The sequence below is a fragment of the Leuciscus leuciscus genome, assembly GCF_965113295.1.
Source record: "Leuciscus leuciscus genome assembly, chromosome: 16".
Lineage (NCBI taxonomy): Eukaryota > Metazoa > Chordata > Actinopteri > Cypriniformes > Leuciscidae > Leuciscus > Leuciscus leuciscus.
Genome location: NC_138740.1, coordinates 14456918 through 14480925, shown reverse-complemented (window position 1 = coordinate 14480925; position 24008 = coordinate 14456918). Strand labels below are relative to the sequence as shown.

Below are 24008 nucleotides of genomic sequence, written 5' to 3'. Positions count from 1 at the left end.
TTTGTGACATGATTGGGTTGCACAGTTTTCATTTAGGACACTTTTTTTCATACACAAATGCATACAGGCACGCACACATGCTAAGATACGTGAAAGAGTAACGGTCAATCGCCTCCCAAGTTTCATTAAAAATCATCCCGATCCCCTCTTCTGTTGTCTACCACTTCTTTCGCCATGTATATGTTCGTTTCTTTTATTATTTTATGCAATCCAAAACACAACCTGCCGCGCTTCGTATCTCTACAAATCCTTCCTTGCCGCTCGCAATATTTTTTTTTCCCAGGATGGTAGGGGAAGACTCATGAATATTCATTAGGGAAGTCATCCCTGATTGGTCTGATGACCTACCCCACCCCTAAACCTACCCGTCACTGGGGGTCTTATGACCTCCCTAACCCCGCCCCTAAACCTACCCGTCACTGGGGTTAAGACCAATCAGGGATGACTTCCCTAATGAATATTCATGAGTCTTCCCCTACCATCTTGGGAAAAAAAATATCGCTTCCCGCTCTGACTGCCAGAAAGCTTCATGGCATTTGCTGCTGACGGAGAGCATGAAATTACCGTAATAAGCCATATATTGCAGAAAGCGCACGTTGTCTACTGTCAGGGGCAATTTGAATGGTTTTGAACGGTTGAAGAGTTACGGTAAAATGAATACAGCTAGTTGGTGTGTGTCTCTATGGTGTGTGTGTCAGCGACGACACAGCCGGTTTAAAATGATTTGCTTCTAGTATAACGAGTAAGTTAACGACCATAGATCTTTTGCAAAAATGAATTAGGCTATGTTGTTTTCAAGCAACAATTTTTATATTACAAAAGACTAGACTATTTCTTTCATCTGTCATCATTGCTTCTGTCAAATTAAAATTGAACTGGCCTGTTTCATGTTGGGACTTCAGGGCCTAAAAGTCTTCCAAGCTTTCTTATAACGTTACTGTCAAAAATATGAGATGAGTTGTGTCCCAGATTACGCACTTTAGCCTACTTAACCATGTGCGAATTTTATAAGGTTATTTTGTCATTTAATATTGGAGTCTGAAAGCTCTGATTGTGTGAACATGCACTACTCGCACTAATTATACTACAAAACGTCATAGAATAGTGTACGAGAATTGGGACACACCGGTGTGTCTAATGTGAAAGGCAGAGTCCAGATAGTCTTGATGCTCAGCCTCAGCCAGAGAAAGGAGTATCAGAGATAAAAGAACCAAGAAACATCAAGACAAAAAAAGTTTAGACTGAGCAGTTGTTTTGCTTAGCCTACTAAGGGTGCGTCTCAGTCAGCTTCCTAGTTCAGTAGTCAGGGCACTGATCAGAGAGTCAGCCATTTTAAGGGCTGTCTCTCACAAAATCCTATCAGTGCACTGAAATGTTTGCTCCCTAAAAAGTCCCACAATGCACTGTGAAAACCAAGGAGCATCTAAGCTCACTAGCTGCATCTGAAATTGCATACTTCCCTACTATATAGTAATATATATATATATATATATATATATATATATATATATATATATATTATATCTTTCTTTTTCCTTGAATCCCTCCCTTATCTGGCTTATGCTATTCTAAGCAATGTCTGAAACTTTGTATTTTGAGCACTTTTTGCGTAGTTTGCCTTTTCATGATGACGCTTGCTGTATTCCTCATTTGTCAGTCGCTTTGGATAAAGGCGTCTGCTAAATTACTAAATGTAATGTAAATGTAATATAGTAGACGAAAAACAGTACGTGACAAAAGAAGTAGGCTATGTCCAAATTCACATTACTCATAAAAGAGTAGGCGAAAGAAAAGTACCCGGATGACCTAGGCTTCTTTTCCCAGCGAGATTCTGAAGTGTGCATACGATAGACACTTTACCATCCCATGAGGCCACAGGAGAGGATTCATGAATGGTACTGAAGCGACGCAACTGATGCTGTTAGGTCACATGATAATGACAACATGGAAAATGTAGTACGTCCAGATTACATTCATACTACACACATTCATATAGAACATCCTTTTTTACCGGTTCTGGAGTAATCACTTGTTCAAAATAAGTACCTACTCAAGAGAGTATGTGATTTCGGATGCAGCCCATGTTCCCTTAACGGAAGTTCTGAAGTGCAAAACATAAATCATGTGAGCCAACTCACTACACATAATGACATGCAATAGATGTTTTTTAAAAATACAAACCATTATTTAATTATACATCACTAGATAGGTAATGAGCATAAGCTAACATTTGTAATTTAGTCAATAAATAAAATTGACAATCCTAGAATCCCCCATCATCATTCGAAGAGAGACAATGGACTGTAAGGATTTTAATATTCTTTATTACGCATTGCCAGTGAGAGTGATAATATCAGAGACAAACATGAGTCAAAACTAAGTTAAAGTTAATTATCATCAGCCCTTTTTGATCTAAATGGTTCACTTTATTATTATTCTACAGCATGGAGAAAGAATCTGAGGGACAAATGCAAGAGACAAGTGTTTGGGACATGTGTATGACTCCAGTCCTAAGTTTGATTGGTGTCTTGGGGGCTCCATAAAAGGAGAGTGTATTAGGAGTCAAACAGGCTCCTGGGAAGAGAAGAAACGCCACAGTGTCAATACAGAAGAGCTGAAGAACACCATCATCGTGAAAGACAGAAGATGAGTGTGGAGAAATGAGAGTTTTGGAAGTATTGCTGTAGATCTAGTTTGGAAAGTTACTGTTTCAATACAGAGACAGGTGAGTTTGCTGGGCCAAACCTCTAACCTCACAGTGTTTGTTGGACTTTGGAACTACAATAAGTTTTAGATGCATTGGTTACTTTAATATAATGTGAATGTCTTTCTTTATTTCTCTTTCCCAGATCGTCTGTATTTCTTGGGCCGGATCAGGCTGGTGAGTGAGATATTCTGTCCTCGGCTAAACTTAGTCTCGACAATAGTCACTGTCATGATGGTGTACAATTACAACACAGTGAGCAGTTGGTGTGAGAACTTGAAGGAACTATATATAGATTCATGTAGTGACCACAGTGCTGACAAGAAGGTTAATATACAAAAACAAACTTGAATCGCAATTGCAAAAGCTATTACGCATAGGGCCTATGCTGATATGTACTGAAGCCCCAATGGGTACTAAAATGAGTCTTAAATGAAATATTGTTTTATATTGTACATCTAAATTATTATTCGTTTGTGCTTTTGGAGTTTGTTTTCGTCTCAGATCCATGAGCCCCTTCTTTTCATGTTGCCATGGGCAACTACAACGCTGCACTAACTGCTGGTAAGACATCTATTTCTTTGTTCCTTTATCTTCATTCATCTACCAAATACACAAGAGACCTGGTGTATTTAAGATGCATTTTAAACTTTAAATAAGATTATGTTTCATGTATTTCACCAAATTGTGCTTGTTATATATATTTTTTGCATTAATTTGATTTCTCTTAAAATCAGATTGTATACTGTATTTTATGTTTCTCCTTTTTTATTTATTTTCCACATTGCATCTCCTCATCACAGATATTGAAGATTTCAAGTCCATTGTGTCGACTCTAGAGAACCAGCGTATTCTGTCTGAACACAACAGACTGGAGAACACACTTTCAGTTAACCATGTCAGTAAGTGAAATAAATTATTGCATGAACAAGCCATGGCAATTTAGTTATTAAAAATGTTAGATTATAGGGAAAATAATCAGTATTAAGTCAACATTACATAAAGGCGTGTATTTACCAATGACAACCAAACCTCTTGAGGTCCACGTAAGATTATTTCACTCACTGTCACTCCTGGGAATGTGTAGACAGATTGTTTGTCACGTTTTGACAGACAGAGTCTGTGTCAGGATGTCCTTGAGTTATATTTAACTTTTCAGTGTACAACTCAGTACATTGCAATGACTGAAAGTGTACAACAGTGGTTCTCAAGCTTTTTAGAGTGGCGTACCCCCTGAGGCATTCAACATTCTTCGGCGGACCCCCTCTCTTCCACTTAGACTACAGTCACACCTTTTCCTTAGTGGCATATATTTGGCCCCTTAAAGTGAACCCAAAGTTTCTCAGGGGGACGCAAAGGTTTTGGGTGCGAATGCAATGTTTCTTGCGAGTGAACCCAAAGTTTCTCGGGGGACCGCAAAGGTTTTGCGAGTGATGCAGAGTTTCTCAGGGGAATTCAAAGGTTTTGCGAGTGAACGCAAAGTTTCTGGGGGGAACGCAAAGTTTCTGGGGGGAACGCAAAGGTTTTGCGAGTGAACGCAAAGTTTCTGGGGGGAACGCAAAGGTTTTGCGAGTGAACGCAAAGTTTATCTGGGGAATGCAAAGGTTTTGCGAGTGAATGCAAAGTTTCTGGGGGGAACGCAAAGGTTTTGCGAGTGAACGCAAAGTTTCTGGGGGGAACGCAAAGGTTTTGCGAGTGAACGCAAAGTTTCTCTGGGGGGAACGCAAAGGTTTTGCTACTGAACGCAAAGGTTTTGCAAGTGAACGCAAAGTTTCTTGGGGGAACGTAAAGTTTTTGCGAGCGAACACAATGTTTCTCAGGGGAACGCAAAGGTTTTGCTACTGAACGCAAAGTTTCTTGGGCGAACGCGAAGGTTTTGCTACTGAACACAAAGTTTCTTGGGGGAACGCAAAGGTTTTGCGAGGGAACGCAAAGTTTCTTGGGGGAACGCAAAGGTTTTGCGAGTGAACGTAAAGTTTTTGCAAGCGAACAAAGTTTCTCAGGGGAACGCAAAGGTTTTGCTAATGAACGCAAAGTTTCTTGGGGGAACGCAAAGGTTTTGCGAGGGAACGCAAAGTTTCTCAGGGGAACGCAAAGGTCTTGCGAGTGAATGCAAAGTTTATTGGGGGAACGCAAAGGTTTGCGAGTGAACGCAAAGTTTCTCAGGGGAACGCAAAGGTCTTGCGAGTGAATGCAAAGTTTATTGGGGGAACGCAAAGGTCTTGCGAGTGAACGCAAAGTTTATTGGGGGAACACAAAGTTTCTCAGGGGAACGCAAAGGTTTTGCGAACGCAAAGTTTCTCGGGGGAACCCAAAGGTCTTGCGAGTGAATGCAAAGTTTATTGGGGGAACACAAAGTTTCTCAAGGGAACGCAAAGGTCTTGCGAGTGAACGCAAAGTTTATTGGGGGAACACAAAGTTTCTCCGGGGAACGCAAAGGTTTCCGAGCAAACGCAAAGTTTCTCAGGGGAACCCAAAGGTTTTGTGAGTGAACACAAAGTTTCTTGGGGGAATGCAAAGGGTTTTCTAGTGAACGCAAAGTTTCTCGGGGGAACGCAAAGGTTTTGCGAGCGAACGCAAAGTTTCTCCGGGGAATGCAAAGGTTTTGCGAGCGAACGCAAAGTTTCTCCGGGGAACGCAAAGATCGCAAAGGTTTTGTGAGCGAACACAAAAATCCTTCGGGGAATGCAAAGGTTTTTCCTCCTTCCTTCTTCTAAACCTTGTTACACTCAGAATGTATTCACATATCCCCAGGGGTACGCCCCAGTTTGGGAAACACTGGTGTACAAATAAGTGTGAATGAACACTGATAATTCCATAATTCATTTAATTACAGTATTCTGCTAATTGTGTTGTGTTTGTTGGATGAAACCATGAGATAAGATAAATTTTAGAACATAAAACTGAAGTTTAGAGAATAAAATCTCATCCTTTATGAAGATATTGAGTGTTTTGTACTTATTAGTGTTCCCTTTGCAGGCTGTCGAGGAACAAGCAGGACAGGAAATGAATGAAGTGAATCAGGAACCAGACTTGCTGGCCCTCAAGTTTCTTTATAACACAGATGAACCCAAAGACACCAAAGTAAGTCTGTCTGAATGCTTTTTTGGGAACCCAGGGAACTCAGCCAAACCCCTTTGAAGTAAAATATTTACTTGAAGTACCCCCTGGTACCGCCTGTGATTTAAGTTAATATTTCATTAATTTTGCAACACATTGGCATGTTCACGATTCTCTGATGTTAGTTAATGGTCACAAAACATGCAAGTAAACAAATAAAATATCTTATCTTTAATAAGTGTTTCATTTTGATTGCCATATATGGCTGCATGTCTTTGATATGACATTCATTTCATATGAAAATTTCTCATATTGCTACGGCTGAGACATCCAGACACGGACAAAGGGCCAGATTTACTAATAGCTAAGAATCTTGCACTGGCATATCTTAAAATATGTCAGTGCCATTGTTTTGTTTCAAGATGCACACCAGTTTTGTTATTTTCTAAGGCATGTTTATAAAAGCTACTTAAATGTCCTTACTGAACTAAGGCATAATCCTGGTTTAAGTTACAATACAAATATTTATGTCTTTCAAACATTCAAAACCCTCAAGCTTTTAAAATATCAAATCCTCAAGCTTTTATTTAGTTTCAAATGTGTGTTAAACTCTGTACTAGAGATGCAAAGTTTGTGAGAAGCTGCATTTACTGTGAACCGTGCCACTCTGAAAACATGATATCATAAGCCACGTGTGTGTAAATGAACACAGTGCCGCTCTTCACTCTGAAACATGTAGTTCAATCTAGCCTTCAATCGCAGCCTTTGATTTGATAATTGTGATGTGATAAGATATATCGCTATTTTACATTTTGATGTATTTATACATTTTGATTAATTATATAGCCTCATTTGTTTATTTTAATGTTACATTCAATTTAATTAATTAATTAATAACTTTGCGAACGCCCATTTGGGAAGCCCTGCCTTATCCTTTTCTAAAAATTTAGGAAATGTGTAGATTAAAAAAATCTTAAGCTTTCAAAACTGGATTTTTTTTAGTGCTCAGTGCTCACCTTTAGTGGCCTTATTGGGTTTTTGGGGGCTTCTGGCAGTGTGAGGCCCCTAGAGGACAAACTGCTCACAACTGAAATGAAATTATTAGGATTGTCCCTTTAATTTTTTTTAGGAACCTGTCAGCAACTGTACCTCTGGTCCTGCACCGGCACTTTCCTCTTCTTCATCTTCTGGCACAACAAGCACAATCCCGCTCCCTGCGTATCTCTCGGCATTATTAGCAGCTAAACCCCGACCGGCCCTTCAGGGCCCCGCCACCTTGGAGCAGATGAGAGCAGAGCTCCGAGATCTTCGAGATGAACTGAATACGCTGAGGACTCAGCAGAAGTTAGTGCAATATGACTGTATTTAAACTAAATAAAAATGTTGAGATTCCTATCCTTATATTTCTGTAAAAAATTAAATAATTTAATGGCATTTCGTTTCAGAAAAGAGATCAAACTGCTCATGAACGAACTTGATGAAGAAAAGAAGATGCGTTTGTCATTGCAAGTAAGCAGGAAGATGAGTCAAGAGCCTCTGGATGTTAACTCTTTATTCACAATTTCACTCATTACCATAAAGTAGAACTTATTTAATTGCCTAAAATGGACCTATAATGCTTTTTTACATTTTCAACAATCTTTAGTGTGTAACGTTGCTGTTTGAGCATGAAAAAGGTCTGCAAAGTTATAAAGCAAAGTCACTCCAAAGCGAGATATTCTCTATATCAGTGCGCACTGTTTCTGAACTCCATGAAACGCCACGACTGCAGTCTTGAGTAATTCTAACTAAGGCATTCACAAAATAAACGAGGCCTGGTTGAGTTGTGCAAGTAGTGAAAATCAAAAAAGAACTCCAAGGCACTCTCAAGTAGTGTGTTGAAACTTACTGTTATGTTAAAGGGTGTGACATTTCCCAAACACGTTCGAAGCGGTTGACCAATCACAACACACTGGTCCAGCCGACCAATCAGAGCACACTGCACTTTTCAGAAGGAGGGGCTTCATAGAGACAAGAACTAAACGGAGCGTTACTGACAGACTGGGAAGAGAGGAGCAGCAATAATATATATGTGAAAAAACTTTTTTTTGGAACATTCAAACATGAAAACCTATTCTAGTAGACCCCAAAGTAAAATCAAAACTTTGGAAAAGGGCATAATAGGTCCTCTAACATGAAGATTTGTGTTCATTTCTGACCCTCTCACTTGTGCTCGATTTCATTTCAGATTGAAGTAGAACACCTAAAGAAACACATGTCCAAGTGAGCCAACTCTGAGGTATCCATCACCCGATCAAACCACAGATACGCCACCGTGTGGAAACGAAAAACTTTCAGAGACTTAGGAGGGACTCTTGGGAATTTGTATCAAGATTCATTGTGAAAATATATTGTGCCGCTACATGAGTAATATAAAAGAAATGTTTTGGGTTACAAACTTTGGAAGATGACTGGAAAGAGACATCAGTCTATATAGTTTTAACCAAATACATTTAATGCTGGGATGTGAGATTCTGTCAGATGCAGATTTCCAAAGCTTTAAGAATACTGTTCAAAAGTTTGGAGTCAGTAAGATTTTTGTAAATGTTTTTAAAAGAAGTCTCTTCTGCTCACTAAAGCTACATTTATTTGATAAAAAATACAGTAAAAACATTATATCATGAAATATTATTAGAAGTGAAAAATGTTTTATATGAAACTGAATTTTCATCATCGTACTTCAGTGTCACATGATCCTTCAGAAATCATTCTAATATGCCGATTTGCTGCTCAATAATAATTTCAATCAATAATTATTATCAATGTTGAAAAATATTTTTGTGGAAGCATGATACTTTTTTCAGGATTCTTTGATGAATAGAAAGTAAAAAAATAGGGCTTTTAGGGACAATGAAAAAAAAATTTGATTTGATCAATTAAAAACAAAAAACATCAATCTTACAAAAAAAAAAAAAAAAATCTAACTGACCCCGAACATTTGAACGGTAATGTATAATGGAATGTATTAACTTTGCTATTATATTTAATTATATTGTACATTTTGTATCTGCGGTGAGCAAGAAAGTCAAGGTACTGCAAGACAAAGAATGGGAACCACTGCACTAGATTTTAAGTTAAAACACAGACAACTAAAGTAATACCATACAAAAACGAGAAAAATATTTATTTACATTACATAAAAATAAACAGGTGTAGCTGTACCTTGATGAAGAAAACACAACAATAATCAGTAAATTATAATTCTGAAGGGGCAAACCGTGAAAGACAACATGTTGACAAGAAAAACAACTTCAAATCCGTTTAGTTAAAGACTACAAATGACAGCTATGCCGAGTAACTGACTAAAAGAGGCACGGGTCACAGTCTTGAGACAGGAATGTCCTTGCTTGGGAGAGTCTGGATCAAAAGTTCGAGTCTTCACAAGGAATCGGTCTGAACGTCACATCTTTATTTTTCTCCAGCAGAAGATCATAGCGACACAGAGGCCTGTTGAAAAGCAAAGCAACCGTTTAATGTGACATTTAGTTGAATGAAACCAGAAGACTATCCTTTGCTTTGTGGCTGTCAATTGTACACTGGTCTTTGTTTCTATTCTGTTTGAGATGTGTATTGACAAGCATGAATTTAGTCTTCACGTCGAAAGATTTCATGTGAAGAAATTGAGAGTACTGCTGATTTCATTCTTATTGGCAGCGAGCGTTTGAATCTAGCCTGTGACATTTCCTAATCCCATGTTTGACGTCAGACGAACAATAATATTATTTTATAACCGGATGCTTTTTCCAGGATTCTTTGATAAAAAAATTTAAAAAAAGTTTAAATAATGAACAGCATTTATTTAAAATAGAAATATTTTGTAACAATATACATCACCGTTCAAATGTTTGGGGTCTGTCATTTTTCTTTTTTTTTGTTGCAAGAAATTAATACTTTTATTCAGCAAGGATGTGTTAAATTGATAAAAAGTGATAGTAAAGATTTATTTTTAGAAAATATTTCCATTTTGAATAAATGCTGTTTTTAAAAAAACGTTTTATTCATCAACGAATTCTGAAAAAAGTATCACAGGTTCCAAAAATAATATTAAGCAGCACAACAGTTTCCAACATTGATAATAACTGAGTATCAAATCAGCATTTTAGAATGATTTCTGAAGGATCATGTGACACTGGAGAATGGAGTAATGATGCTGAAAATTCAGCTTTGTATCACAGAAAATAAATTATATTTTAGTGTATTAAAATAAAAAAACATTATTTTAAATTGTAATAATATTTCACAATATTACTGTTTTTTTTTTTTCTGTATTTTGGATCAAATAAATGCAGCCTTGATGAGCATAAGGGACTTCTTTCAAACTTTTCATTTCCAAACTTTTGATCGGTACTGTGTGTGTGTGTGTGTGTGTGTGTGTGTGTGTGTGTGTGTGTGTGTGTGTGTGTTGTGTGTGTAATATATACTGTATATATTTGTATAAATTTTTATTTTTATTATTTTAATGAAGTAAACATATATAAACATACAATCTAAAGAACCCTATAAAGAACCTTTTGTGCAATGGAAAGGCTCCATGGATGAAGCCATAAATGCCAATAAATAACCTTTATTATTGTTTTTTTATTTTATGATTTATTTATAATTTATGATACACACACATAATTTTTTGTATGAAAAAAAGATTAAAAAAACTAAATAAATAAAAAAGAAAACAAAAGGTAATGATGGAAGTATATAAAATAAATACATTTTCATTAGCAGATAACAGTGGAACACTGAAATATACTAATATAGACAGACAAAGTAGTGCACTTGGTAGCATGTGCATTTAGAACTGAATTCTAAATATAAATCCGGGTGAAGATGTATAATGAAATCTACTAGCTGGAATGAAAAGGGTTAATAAGCCAAATTAAGAGTCTGCAGAGTGGCTTCCTACCACTGCTATGCTGATGACACGCAGCTCTTCCTCTCATTTCAACCAGATGATCCCACAGTAGCTGCACGGGTCTCAAGCTGTCTGGCGGACATCTCCACATGGATGAAGGAACATCACCTGCAGCTCAACCTGGCAAAGACTGAGCTTCTCGTCCTCCCTGCCAATCCATCTCTACAGCACGACTTCACCATCCAGCTACAGTCATCATCAATCACCCCATCAAGATCGGTCAGAAATCTTGGAGTAACGTTTGATGACCAGCTGACCTTCACAGATCACATTTCAAAGACAGCTCGATCATGCAGGTTTGCACTGCACAACATCAGGAAGATCAGGCCTTTCCTAACTGAGCATGCAACACAACTTCTCGTCCAGGCCCTGGTCATCTCTAGGCTTGACTACTGCAATGCCCTTCTGGCTGGACTTCCAGCATGTGCAACCAAACCCCTACAGATGATCCAGAATGCTGCAGCTCGTCTTGTCTTCAACGAGCCCAAGAGGGCCCACGTCACTCCTCTGTTCATCTCTCTGCACTGGCTACCTCTCGCTGCTCGCATCAAGTTCAAGGCACTGACACTTGCTTACAGATCTATCACAGGCTCAGCTCCCTCCTACTTTCACTCACTCCTACGAGTCTACATCCCTACCAGACACCTACGATCGGTCAACGAGCGACGTCTCGTGGTTCCATCACAGAAAGCCACAAAATCACTTTCCAGAACATTCTCATTCACAGTTCCATGCTGGTGGAACGCTCTCCCCACCCTCATCCGGAATGCAGAATCCCTGACAACTTCCTTTCCCTTTGAAACATCACTTATCAGGCTTATGCTACTCTGAATAATACCTGAACTTCGTATTTTGAGCACTTCTTGCGTTGTTGTTGTTTTTGCCTCTTCATGATGACTCGCTTAATTTAGTCCTAATTTGTAAGTCGCTTTGGATAAAAGCGTCTGCTAAATGACTAAATGTAAATGCAGAGTTTGTATAAATACTAGAAAGGGCTTTTTTAGAGAATGGTGTACTGGGCCATCGAATCAAATTTTCTTTTTTAAGTTTGATGAAATACAAGGCCTCTTTAATCCAACGAGAGTGTGATGGGCGATGGGACTTTTCCCAGTTAACCAAACTTTGTCGTCTGGCCAGCAATGTGAGAAAAGCAATGAAGTCAGCAAAATAGTGTGAAGAGTGTACAAACGTTTGAGAACACACCTGAGGTTGTTCTGTAGAGGAGTCAGGCGAATATGCAGCACCCGTAGTTTCTTACGTGGCCGGAGTCCTTTTGCAGGACAGAACCTCAGTGTGATCTCTTTAACAGGCTGGATGTCTCTGTCAAACTGAGCAAAAAGACTGGTCTCCACATACTTCTCAAACATTATGGATTTACTGGGAAAAAAGGAGGAGAAACATTAGCATAAGCCCAAATAATGAATCTGGAACTACTCTTTAATAAAGACAAATGTCCGATAGGAGAAATTAGACTTTCGTGGACTTACTGGTTGAGTTCAACTTGTGTCTCTTCCTTTCCGTTGTGTAATTTAATTGTTAAATATCCCCAATGCAATTTCTGGTTCCATGTGACAATTTCAACCTTGTAACCGAACTCTGATGGAGTCAAAGATTAAATAATAAGAGTCTGTTTTTACAGAACAGATGAAATGCAAAACTAGAAACAGCATTTTTGTAATACTTTTAAAAATAGTACACTACCAGTCAAAGGTTACAAATTACCATTTTTTATAGCGGCTTGACCAATCAGACACACAATTATTCATTATATGTAATGAACAATCCAGCAAACCCCCAAGTATCGCACCTTAGACTAACTAAACTAACTAACTTTAGTATAAGCTGTAGACTCCTTGTTAACAGGGTGAGTGATGGTTCTGTTCAGATAGTTAACTGACTATTATGTTTGTGTTATGTTTCCATAGCTTCATCATTACCCGGTTTCTGTTTCGGATTCAGTCACTTTCACTTTCCATTTTACTCATGTATGCATGATGGCGTGTGTTTGTTTAGACTAGTTATGTGTTTGTGATTGAGTTAAATAAAACTTTTGTGCACATTTTTCTGTGGTCACGAAACATTTCGTAGATAGATGATCAATACTGAGAGTTCGCTGGACAAACAATAATTGATTGTAACATTAATTCAGCTACATCAAGTTAATTCTATTAACCGATACAAATATTTATAATTAATTATTCATATTTCCCCTTGAAGCTAATTTTCTACATATATATATATATTTTTTAAAGAAATCTCTCTTATTCAAAGGCTGCATGTATTTAATCAAAATACAGTAAAACACAAATTTTGTTAATATAATTATAATTTAAAAAAGCTGATTACAAGTTCCTTCAGAAATAAATGTTTTATGCTGATTTGTTTCTTTGATGAATAAAGTTCGAAATAACTTTTTGTAACATTATAAATGTCTTTGTCACTTTTTCTCATATTAATGCATCCTTACTGAATAAAAGTATTCATTTGTTTTTGTTGTTAATCTTACTTACCAAAACTTTTGAATGGTAGTGTATCAATGTTTCCACAAAAATATTAAAGTTATACAACCGCTTTCATTGATAATAATAATAAATGTTTCTTGAGCAGCAAATCAGCATATTAGAATGATTTCTGAAGGATCATGTGACACTGAGTAATGATGCTGAAAAATCAACTTTGCATCACAGGAATAAAATATATTAAAATGGAAAAACAGTTATTTTAAATTGTAATGTAATTTTAAAAATAAAAATAATATTTTTACTTATTTTATCAAATAAATGCAGTCTTGGAGTGCATAAGAGACTTCTTAAAACATAATTTCTTTTTAATTATTCCACATTTTTTACTGGTAGTGTATATAATACTTAATGACCATATTAACAACAAGAAATAATATTAACATCGACCATATAAGACTATATAGAATATACTATATTGTACTTATAAAAATGTCACAATGCACGACTAGTGAAAGCAAAAAATAAATCTTATTAACAAATCTGGTCACAATTGACAGTAATAATGCAGTAAAAAGGTGCTCACTGCAGAATGGAGGAGATTCATTTGTTTGGAAATACGTCCTTGTTTGTCCAAGCCGGACCAGTGGCTCCCTCCAGTGTATAACATCATAACCTAGGCAATGTAATGAAATGATGAATGTCACAGAATGGGCAATTAAACAAATTAAACTCAGAGTTTACTCAGTGTTTGGAGTTTACCAAAAATGGGACATCCATCTGGCTTAAACTTCCCACAATCCATGCACTTCCCATCTAGGAAGTCTGTGTAGGATTCACAGGGGTAGGCAGTAATGGGACAGGAGCCGTTCACAGAATTCATGTAGAGAAACACCGACCTCTGATGGTCACACTTGAAATACTGTGATCCTGAGGAAGATGGAGAGGAATTTTGTAAAAAGGCACAAAGTATTGATACAAATACTTTAGCTAAAATAATGTTTCTATAAATGTCTAAGTTTATACTTGTTCAAAACAATCACTTTAGTTTATTTTGATCAAATAAATTGTCCGATATACTGTCATTAAAATATGTTCATTTCAAAAACACAGAAACAAAATTATTTAAAAAGTAAAAGTATTTATTCAGTTATTGAAAAACTGTTGCTTAAATTACATTGAACAAAACTGAAAATCATTAACAAGAGCTTTGTCTCAAAATATAGACATTCATTTTATTCGATTCTGATTTACTACATAAATCTACAACATTTTCAAAAACATAAGAATCCTGAAAAAAAATAAAATAATATTGTCCACAACTGTTTTCAACATTGCTAATAATAATGAATGTTTTTTGAGCATCAAATCAGAATATTATAATGATTTCTGAAGGATCATGTGACACTGAAGACTGGAGTAATGATGCTGAAAATTCATCTTTGATCACAGGAATAAATTCTATATTCAAATATATTCAAATAGAAATTTTGAAATTGTCATAATATTTACCAATATTATGACTTTGGTGAGCATAAGAGACCTTAAAAATCTTACCGATCAAGATATATATTATACAATTGCCTTCCCTACCTTCAAATAAAATATTATAAATTTTTATAATGACAATTTTCTTTTTTGGTTACATAATTAAAATGATATAAAAGCTGACCTGAAAAGATGCTTCTAGGGCATCCTGGCTGGTCTGCTCCACCGTTTGCATAGTAGTCGATGTGACCCAGGAGATCGCGATAGCCCAGTGCTACAAGACAATGGCAACAATGAATTAACCAGACCTAGATTTTCTATTTTTCTATTATGCATTTGGTGTTTGCCTTTGCAAATGTCGCATCTGCAATGCAAGACTGCTGTGAGTGGTTGCTTCCTGAACCGAATCAAGAGCCCCACGTCGAGATGAGTCTCAAATGATGTGTGAGAAAAACCGCACCATCCATGTCTGTGTGTAGAGCTTCCACAAGCTGGGCATCAGAGGGGTCTAGACGGTCACTGGGATCCCGACCATTAAACTCTGGCCCTGCTGGATCTAGCGCTGATTAAAGCAGATGAAAATATCATAAATCTGATGAAAATATCATAATACTGAAACTGATAATAGCTTAAAGCAGGGGTTCTCAACGCTGGCCCTTGAGGTCCACTTTCCTCCAATCCTGATCAAACTCACCTGTGTAAAACTTTCAAGTACAGCGTCCAAATTCACCAAATTATTATACTACACCCTAAAAATATGAACTTTATTTGTACATAAGTACATACTTTTGTGCGTGTAGCAGAAGAAGCTTTAGGACATACTATCACGTCATTGAATTGAGTCTTTAATGGACACTGTCGCATATTTACATATATCCTGTCTCCGTAAACTGGCCTGTCAATCATCTTTTCTCAGTTAACATCCTCCACTTTTCATTTAATATAATTTCCTAATGTATTGGAGAGAAAAGAAATAGCACGTTGATCTGCCAGATGTGGGTCTTTAATGTAAAGAATTTTGCATTATGATGCATTTAAAAGTTAACGGCTAAATGGATCTAAAAGTTTGCATTGTTGTTGCAGAGGAAATGTAACACGGATAAGATAACTTAAATAAATATTTCTTATAAGGTTAAATGTTGATCATTAGTCACTCAAACTCTTTGACCTTTATCTAAACCTCTCTATTTAACCGTTGGTCGCACACATCCGCCATGTTTGAACACTTTTTATTCGTGTTTGTAGTTCCGAAACCGAATCCTCCTCCAAAGCGCAATGGGTTGTGGGCAATATTAGCCGTTAGGGTGTGCACAGATCCACACTTTGAATATCTACCAGAAACAGAGGGACACTTTTGGGACACATTTATTCTAATCTCACATACTATTCAGGATGGATAATATGCACATAAGGACGCAGGGTAGTAAGTCCGAAGACCTTGGTTTGCTTGTCCAGGTGTGTTTGATTAGGGTTGGAGCAAAACTCTTGAGGGCCAGAGTTGAGAATCCCCGGCTTAAAGGTTTAGTAGGTGAATGGATGAATCTCACCTGTTATCCTGCCAATTTTCCCGCCAAATTTGGCCCCAGTGAAACCTGAAATGTGGGCTCCTAGACTGACACCAATCATGTGAATGGAGCTCAGGTTGGCCCCATTGTTCTGTAATGTCAACCGTGCAAACACAGTAGTTAGGCAGCTATAATTACATGGGAAATTGAGAGGCCACACAGCATAAACAATTAAAATATTTATAAATAAGTTTTATTTTGGTTGTTTTTATAAAAAAAAAAATATATATTTTAACATTAAAGGGATACTTCACCGATTAGCATTAAGCTTTGTATCAGTAGAAAACCGGTAGTATTTTTGAATGACCGTGCTTCCCTCCCTGATGTCTCCCTGAGACGAGAGATTTCCATATTGTGTGTCTGGAAAAATACTTTTTTTGGCCAGAGGCTAGAGACTACAGCCAGTAGTAGGAGCTCGTTCCGCATGTTTTTAACCTGCCGATTGGGGGTGGGATCTCACGATAAAACGGCGTCTTTTCAGTTTCGAGTCAACTAGTAGCCAATTGTATAATTTCTTCCAATACTGCCTTCTGTAACCGTTAGGCGTGGCTTGGGAGTGGCCTCGTAGGGCAGCGAAGCAAGTGCATTCTGGGAGTTTTACGTATATCTTTCCAGCTGTGAAATATCCTTTTAAGATTTAATAGTTGTTAGCTTTTCATCCATTAATTTCGAACCCCCTGCAGTTCCTACACATCTCCCAGTTTGAGAAAGCCTGACATACGTTTAATGCACTTCACTTTGTTGATAACAAAGAGTGGAATAAATGTTCTCTCTTTGCATTTTTATATCATTATGCTACACGATTATTCTATTCAAATCAATCTGATAAATGAGTTGGGTCAAAAGTAATCAGATTATATTACCTTAAATGTGTAATGTAATAGATTACAATTTTAATCTTGTAATTTGTATTCAGTAATGGATTATGGTTTGTAAGTAATCTACCCAGCACTGCATATAAACATGACTATTATGTCAACATAAGGATTGCATTTAAATAGCCTGAGAAAGTTAACGATTAACGCAGGACTATAAAATGCCTGTATGCTTAACCTGTGCACATACAAACCTACTGCCAATGCGCAAGACTCCACATTATTGACCACTGAACCTTTAAAGGGCTCAGATGGTTTTTTATTAATTTCTTTTCCCTGAGGAAGTTTTTTAAACTCATGTTGTTCAACAACTTTCCACAATCCCCTTTGTAAGCTCGAACATATTTGTGAATACAACACCCACATCTCAAGACCCAATCAACAACCAAAGTCCCACAATACATTTTTTCCCACTCAATACAAAGAAAAAATCTGTTGGTTCTAGAACTAACGCTCAAACTAAAACTGAATTTTGATTTCATGGGGTATCCATGAAGATTTATTTTAGTATTTGAATTAATTAGTATTGTGAGCCTCTTTGGTGCTAAAATTTTTGTAGAGTGAAAGACTATCCATAACAGAGTCCAGGAATGTATATAATGCATCATTGTCCATCAACAAATATTCCATAATTGTTGACATCTAGCACACCAACAATTTAGGCTCACCCACTTATTAAAGGGTTAGTTCACCCAAAAATTTAAATGATCCCATAATTTACTCATCCTCAAGCCATCCTAGGTGTAAATTACTTTCTTCTTTCAGCCAAACACAATCGTAGTTATATTAAAAAATATCCTGGCTCTTCCAAGCTTTATAATGGGAGTCAATAGTAACTGAGATTTTGAAGTACAAAAAAGTGAATCCATCCATCATAAAAGTAATCCATATGACTCCAAGGGGTTAATAAAGGCCTTCTGAAGCGAAGCGATGCGACTTTATAAGAAAAAGATCCATAATTGTAACTTTATAAACTATAATCACTGGCTTCCGGTAACGGCCATACGTAAATTCACGAGAGAGTCGAGTTCCGGCGTATGACGTAAGATGTAGGAGTAGCGTAAGCTTAGGTGAGAGTAGACGCCTCTCTCGGTTTAAACAAATAGGGCTGGTCAACAAACTCAAGATCCTCCCACATTTCTCTTTAAAACTTCTGGTCATAGACGTCTAATTCGTGACTGGTGTTTTGTTTCGCTCTATCCTCTGCGCTTCTGTGTTCATCAATACATCATGCGTCGGGTCAGAGGTCACACTTCCGCTGGAACTCGACTCGCGTATGGCCGTTACCAGAAGCCAATGGCTTATATATTTTATATTTAAATTATGGTTTATAAAGTTATAATTATGGATATTTTTCTTACAAAGTCGAATCACTTTGCTTCAGAAGACCTTTATTATCCAACCGGAGTCGTATGGATTACTTTTATGATGGATTTCCGTTAACAAAGTATCTTTGATTGTGTAAGCGTGAATGCGACCGATCTCAGGTATATAGCAATTAGCTCTGTTTAGTGACCGAAGCTGGCGAGATTGTGATCGTGAGACCCACGTTGAACAAGGCGTGATGACCTCTGAGCGATATAGCTTCCTAATATGAACGGGTAAAATATAAGTAAAGAGTTAAATAGAACAATCCAATGTATTGATAAACTATTATATAATTGACCAATAACCAAATGGTAATCTAACTTAAATTCGAGGTTGTGATAAAATGGAGTCAGATAAAAGCTTAAATGGAATTAAATAACTTTTCCAGACGGAAAGACAGTAACATGCAGAGACCTTCACCCGTTCTGGCAGGAACCCCCATTTGGAATGATAGACGGGCTTACACTATTCACTCCCATTATAAAGCTTGGAAAAGCCAGAATATTTTTCTATATAACTCCTATTGTGTTTGGCTGAAAGAAGAAAGTCATATACATCTAGGATGGATTGAGGATGAGTAAATTATGGGATCATTTTCAGGTGAACTAACCCTGTAATTTCCAATAAACCCACCCAGAATTTGGCTGTATCTGAAATCACATATTTACCTACTATATAGTAGAGAAGAGTAGTATGTCCGAATTCACACGCAGTACTCATAAAAGAGTATGTAAAAAGTTCCCGGATGACCTACTACTTCCACTGAGATTACAGTATGAAGTGCGCATCCAGTGGACACTTTACTATCCCATGAGGCCACAGGAGGGTATTAGTGAATGGCAGTGAAGCAACTGATGCTGGTAGGTAACATGACAATGACATACAACACACATTCATACTATATAAAACATACTTTTTAACGGTTGTGAAGTAATTACTTATTCAAAAGTACCACCTACTCAGAGAGTATTCACAGCCTGTGATTAAAACTGGTATTCTTTATTTGAAAAATTCTGTATCTGAGATTGCACTTCTTTTACCTCCATTTTCCGGATGAGATCAGTAAGATTTTCAGCCACCTTGCGCGTGTTTTTCACGACTTTCCAGTAGTTAAAATTGGTTGCACCTTGGTTCCAATCCACCACAATAGCGTTCATGTCATGGCGGTTGAGAAGGAACTCCACAAACTGGTAGAGCCACACTGGGGGTGAGCCGGTGGGCCGGTACCCGTGGATGAGGAAGGTGGTGGGAGAGCTGAGGTTGAAGTGAGGATTGCTGAAGGGCTCTTGGTGGGAGAGCAGCTGACCGCAGGAGATGTTGGCCCGTGTGTAAAGCAGCAATCTGACATCCAAAGACGTCCCAGCAAAGGAGTTTTTAAGGTCAAGGTCTATCATCTTCTCACATTCTTGAGCTTTAGGGAGAAAGTAAATAATGTTCAGAGGTTCGCTTCTTAGGCAAAGCAAGTCCTTGTTTAAAAAACAACAACTTAGTTGTATCTTGTGCGAAATTAAATAAGACTAATCAATGCATTTGATTAAATTATTGATATGATTATTCAAAATATTTCAGAGGAGACCAAGATCCATTACTGACTTTTACATTTCTACTTTACTTTTACAACAGAGCACTTCATCTTTTTTTGGACACATTTTCTTAATACTACAGCGAAGCTTCAGTTGTGGAAATCATTACTATTTTAGTAAATCAATTATTTTGCTGACACTGTCATTCATTTAAAAATACACAAAACATTTGTATTTCTGATCACCATCTTTCCGATACAATTTGAAAATATTTCTGACTAATATTCAGCCAAGTCAATGTTATTAACACAAGTTATTTGCTAAAAAGCAGTGTCATGTATCACATCAACAGGGGCGTTGGGTTGCTCATTGGTGCTCCCCTCCAGGTGGTGGCACTATAGGCAACAGCCTAATTCGCTTATCCCTAGAAATGGCCCTGCTCACAACCTTACTCTGGGTCTGAATGTCAACATGGGTGTGACCAGGGGGTCAATCCAGCGCTCGAATTCTGGACCACCCCCGGGGGCCGCCATTGGCTAACAAGCCATCACCTGCTGTTAGCATTCCATTGACTCCCATTCATTTTGGCGCACTTTGACAGCGAATAACTTTACATCTGAGGCGTTTAAAGACTCCATTTGTCCATTGTTTATTTCTAAAGAAACACGACAATGTATAAAAGGCTCCATTACCTTGCATCTTACGTTATGGCCCCGTAGAAGTAGTTTTTGTAAAAGTAGGCTAACGATTGCGTCATAACCACGCGACTCTCTGGAAATTACCGTATAGACAGGAGGAGAAGCTCGCAGTCAATCGGGGGGACGTGGAGGCATTAAGTCCGATAAAGTCAAGGGAGAAGCCCATAGAGAGTCATAAAGTTGCTCCTGCTCCTAGCTCATGGACAGCTCCTACTCACACTCTCGGTCTCTGCAAGATTCGGAAGGGAATGATTCAGATTTCTCTTGGCACAGCTACTAGAAGACAGACAGGTTGCTCACGTCACATCTACGTCGTCAAGCTCAGTTTGAGTCTGCGCAGTACGCTCAGCCATCAGGAAGTGAGTGCTTCTAATTTGCTTCACTTTTCTCTGTTGAAACCTATGGGGTCGCTGTGTCCAGTTTATATACTGTCTATGGGTGTGACTGATTTGGTTGTAGGAAAAAGCACAACAGCTTTAATACAAAAGTTCATAAAAAAACTTTCTGTCTACTTTAGCTCTACTAATATATACCAGTATAAAGGAGTTTCGTTCCTAAATGTGTTTGAATGCATTGATTGAGCAAATTATTCAATGACTCACTCATAAAAACAATCACTTGTTGCCACTTACTGGTATATTGATGTAACTTCCAGAAGGAGTCACTGAAAAATCCCTAACACTAATGCACAGCCTGCCAGAAATAATTCTTCTATAATTGTTTTTTAAAAATAAAACAGAATCAGCTTTGTTTTTATTTGGACTGCACAATAATTTCTATGGAAGCTTGTTTCGACCATGGAATACACAAATAAAGCAGAATTGCAGGATATAAATACGCAAAGCTTATGTCTCACAATTCTGACTCTATAACTCGCAACTGATTTTTAAAGAGAACTGACTTCCATTAATCCAATAAAACTTGACATGTTGCTTATAAGTCATTTAAAAAAAGTTCACAATACATTGGTGTATGCGTTCAAGAACTTTCGAGGGCCACTGGATATCAAATTACCACTGCAATCTGAAACCATCTAATACGGTCCTACTTTTTTATAAGAGACAACCGAAAGGAATACAATTGTAGTCTACAAATAGCAATCTTTTTACATTTACACTTAAAAGCAGACGACAATTAGTGGGCAAAGGTGTGCACGTATATGTTTTGGTATTTACAGGAAGAGTGGGAGTAATGTTACAGTACATCTGTGGAGCCCACTCATGGAATTGTTTTTAACATTTCAAGAGAACTTATAAAGTAACACCCATCACAATGAGACAGCATTCACTGTGAGTAATATAGAAACTGTATTTTTTTCCCCACAGCTGACTGTCTCATGGTGTTTTAGGCCACTATGGTTAACCACACTGAAGTGTGCGCATTTGAAATAAAGTGGTAATTAAACTAAAACCGTTTGTTTCAACATTACCTCTGAAAGTGTCAAACAACATCAGCGTCACATATACGAGCCCCCAAAAGAACGTCCTGTAGAACTGCAAAAGAGACAAAAGCATGACACAAACCACAAATTTCACACAGTTCTTATCTTAGCAATGTTTTTTTCTCACTTTAAAGTGGCGGAAGTGCTGCAAACTTCTTTTGCTTTCTTATTACTTGCTGGCCATATAAAACGATTTAGCATTTTTTATGGAAAGCCACGCATCACGTATTTTCCACATAATGAAACCATGAATTTCCAGTGACTCCAGCACACACACACACACACACACACACACACACACTCACATTCAGTTTCAATGAAACTTACTATTGTGCAATATGGTCTCTAATTTTCTTTTATTATTTTAGTATCATTGATATACTAGTTTTTGTTCATTAGATTTTATTTTTCTAATTTAATTGTACAGGTTTAGTAATTATGTGTTTATGCATTTTTTTCCCATTTGTATTCGTTTTTTTTTATATGGCTAAATAGTTTTTATTAGGTTCTTGTTCATTTCGTTTTTGTTATTTTAGTACTTCCGCTTAAACTAATGAAAATGAGAAATGTTGCCTTGACAACTAGCTAAAATATAATATTTTATTTCAGTAGATGTTTATTTTATTTCAAGTAATGAAAATGTTACTTTTACACAACTACATATACATATATATATTAGGGATTTAACAATATATCATGTTATATCACAGTACAAAAATGCAACAATATGTATTGTGGATAGTGACAATATGTATTGTGTATATTTCACACAAAATAAAAATTACTGTGTGTGAAAAAACTATAGTTTTCAGATTTTTTGTGTCAGCACTACATTGAACTACTATATATAATGTTGAATATAAAGTATAATAATACAATGGGGGAATATTTGTGGGTCCTGATAATGCCAAATTATGTTACCAGTAAAAAGTGGCCTACATTATTTTAAATATATCTAGTCGGTGACAGAGTACAAGCATGTTTGTCTAAAATAATTCTGTATTTTCAGCTTTAGAATCATGAATATTTTATTCTGATGTCACCATTGTCCTGACCTGTACATTGGGTTACCAGCACTATGTCCAAGCCTATTCATTTACACCCACAATGTAATATCAAATTTACCATTTTAATCAACAGTATTTTATTTTTTTACATTTTACTATGTCTTGGAGTATCGTGAGTTCAGTATCGTGATATGTATCGAACTGTTACACCCCTAATATATATATAAAATTAAATAAACATTAACATTTTAAAATGCAGGAAGGTTTGTGTGGGGAACAGTTTTAGATGCTTAAAGAATACAAAATATACAAAACATTAGTCAATGAAGAACCCAACCACTGAACAATAAACTAAAACAAACAGTCTGTGTGTTTTGAAGTCATTGTGAGTGTGTGCACATTTTAGAGACTCCTACACCAAAGCTAAAAAGAAGACCGACTGGTTTTAACCTGTTGTCATGGGGAGAGTTTAAGAATGTGCTTCCCAAACAAGCAGAACAAATCATTAACATACATTAACTGTATTCCCAGTTAAAACAATTGTACATGAAATAATATGCAAACCAGTCTGACAAACCACTAATGTTAAACAGTCACACTAAACGTATAGTAGCCATTTACTCATGTGATCACCAGTGAACATCATCAACATAGCCTATTCAAACAAAGAGCAGTTACTACTATTTGCAACAAGGAATATTTGACATGAAACGAGGAGACAACGTACCATGTTGGAGGAGTATCCAGACATTTATGTCTGACAACGTCAGGGTTGCTGATACTTCATTTAAAGACACCAGGAAATAGTAAGGTGACACACTTACTGGCTGAGCTACTCCTCCTTGACTTTAACTGCTCCACCCACCATCCTACAA

General features: G+C 37.0%; 2 protein-coding genes and 1 long non-coding RNA gene across 4 annotated transcripts in view; 1 reads left to right on the top strand and 2 right to left on the bottom strand.

The window, feature by feature from the left end:
* LOC309478013 overlaps positions 1–7028 on the bottom strand; it is an 11592-nt gene extending 4564 nt beyond the window's left edge. The window contains exon 1 of the long non-coding RNA XR_014198751.1: positions 6914–7028. This is a non-coding gene — a long non-coding RNA (uncharacterized lncRNA). The remainder of the gene's footprint in view (positions 1–6913) is intronic.
* On the top strand, positions 2454–9032 carry LOC309477954 (SH3 domain-containing kinase-binding protein 1). 2 transcript variants are annotated; one of them, XM_082141481.1, is made up of 8 exons: positions 2454–2725; positions 2850–2881; positions 3193–3268; positions 3508–3602; positions 5684–5788; positions 6894–7108; positions 7210–7273; positions 7992–9032. In XM_082141481.1, the coding sequence occupies exons 3-8, from the start codon at positions 3238–3240 to the stop codon at positions 8028–8030; spliced, it is 549 nt and encodes a 182-aa protein (XP_081997607.1). In that variant the 5' UTR covers positions 2454–2725; positions 2850–2881; positions 3193–3237; the 3' UTR covers positions 8031–9032. The 2 variants fall into 2 exon arrangements, with proteins under 2 accessions (XP_081997607.1, XP_081997608.1); XM_082141482.1 differs by lacking the exons at positions 2454–2725; positions 2850–2881 and having other exon boundaries at positions 3232–3268; positions 3508–3606.
* On the bottom strand, positions 8902–24008 carry lipia (lipase, member Ia). Its single transcript, XM_082141355.1, has 11 exons — positions 23861–24008; positions 22115–22178; positions 19505–19875; positions 16204–16312; positions 15117–15218; positions 14841–14930; positions 13931–14098; positions 13755–13844; positions 12197–12305; positions 11913–12086; positions 8902–9250 (listed from the first exon to the last, which is right to left on the bottom strand). Exons 1-11 carry the CDS (start codon positions 23882–23884, stop codon positions 9166–9168), a joined length of 1386 nt encoding a protein of 461 aa, XP_081997481.1. The 5' UTR covers positions 23885–24008; the 3' UTR covers positions 8902–9165.

What these genes read in the sequence shown, in the direction of transcription:
- LOC309477954 (XM_082141481.1), top strand. Translation starts at nt 3,238, where the DNA reads ATGGGCAACTACAACGCTGCACTAACTGCTG. An exon ending in ACACACTTTCAGTTAACCAT is followed by an intron (nt 3,603 to 5,683) that starts GTCAGTAAGTGA and finishes TTCCCTTTGCAG; the next exon opens with GCTGTCGAGGAACAAGCAGG. An exon ending in ATGAACCCAAAGACACCAAA is followed by an intron (nt 5,789 to 6,893) that starts GTAAGTCTGTCT and finishes AATTTTTTTTAG; the next exon opens with GAACCTGTCAGCAACTGTAC.
- lipia (XM_082141355.1), bottom strand. Translation starts at nt 23,884, where the DNA reads ATGTCTGGATACTCCTCCAACATG. An exon ending in GAAAATTGGCAGGATAACAG is followed by an intron (nt 15,219 to 16,203) that starts GTGAGATTCATC and finishes TGCTTTAATCAG; the next exon opens with CGCTAGATCCAGCAGGGCCA. An exon ending in AGATGGATGTCCCATTTTTG is followed by an intron (nt 13,845 to 13,930) that starts GTAAACTCCAAA and finishes TACATTGCCTAG; the next exon opens with GTTATGATGTTATACACTGG.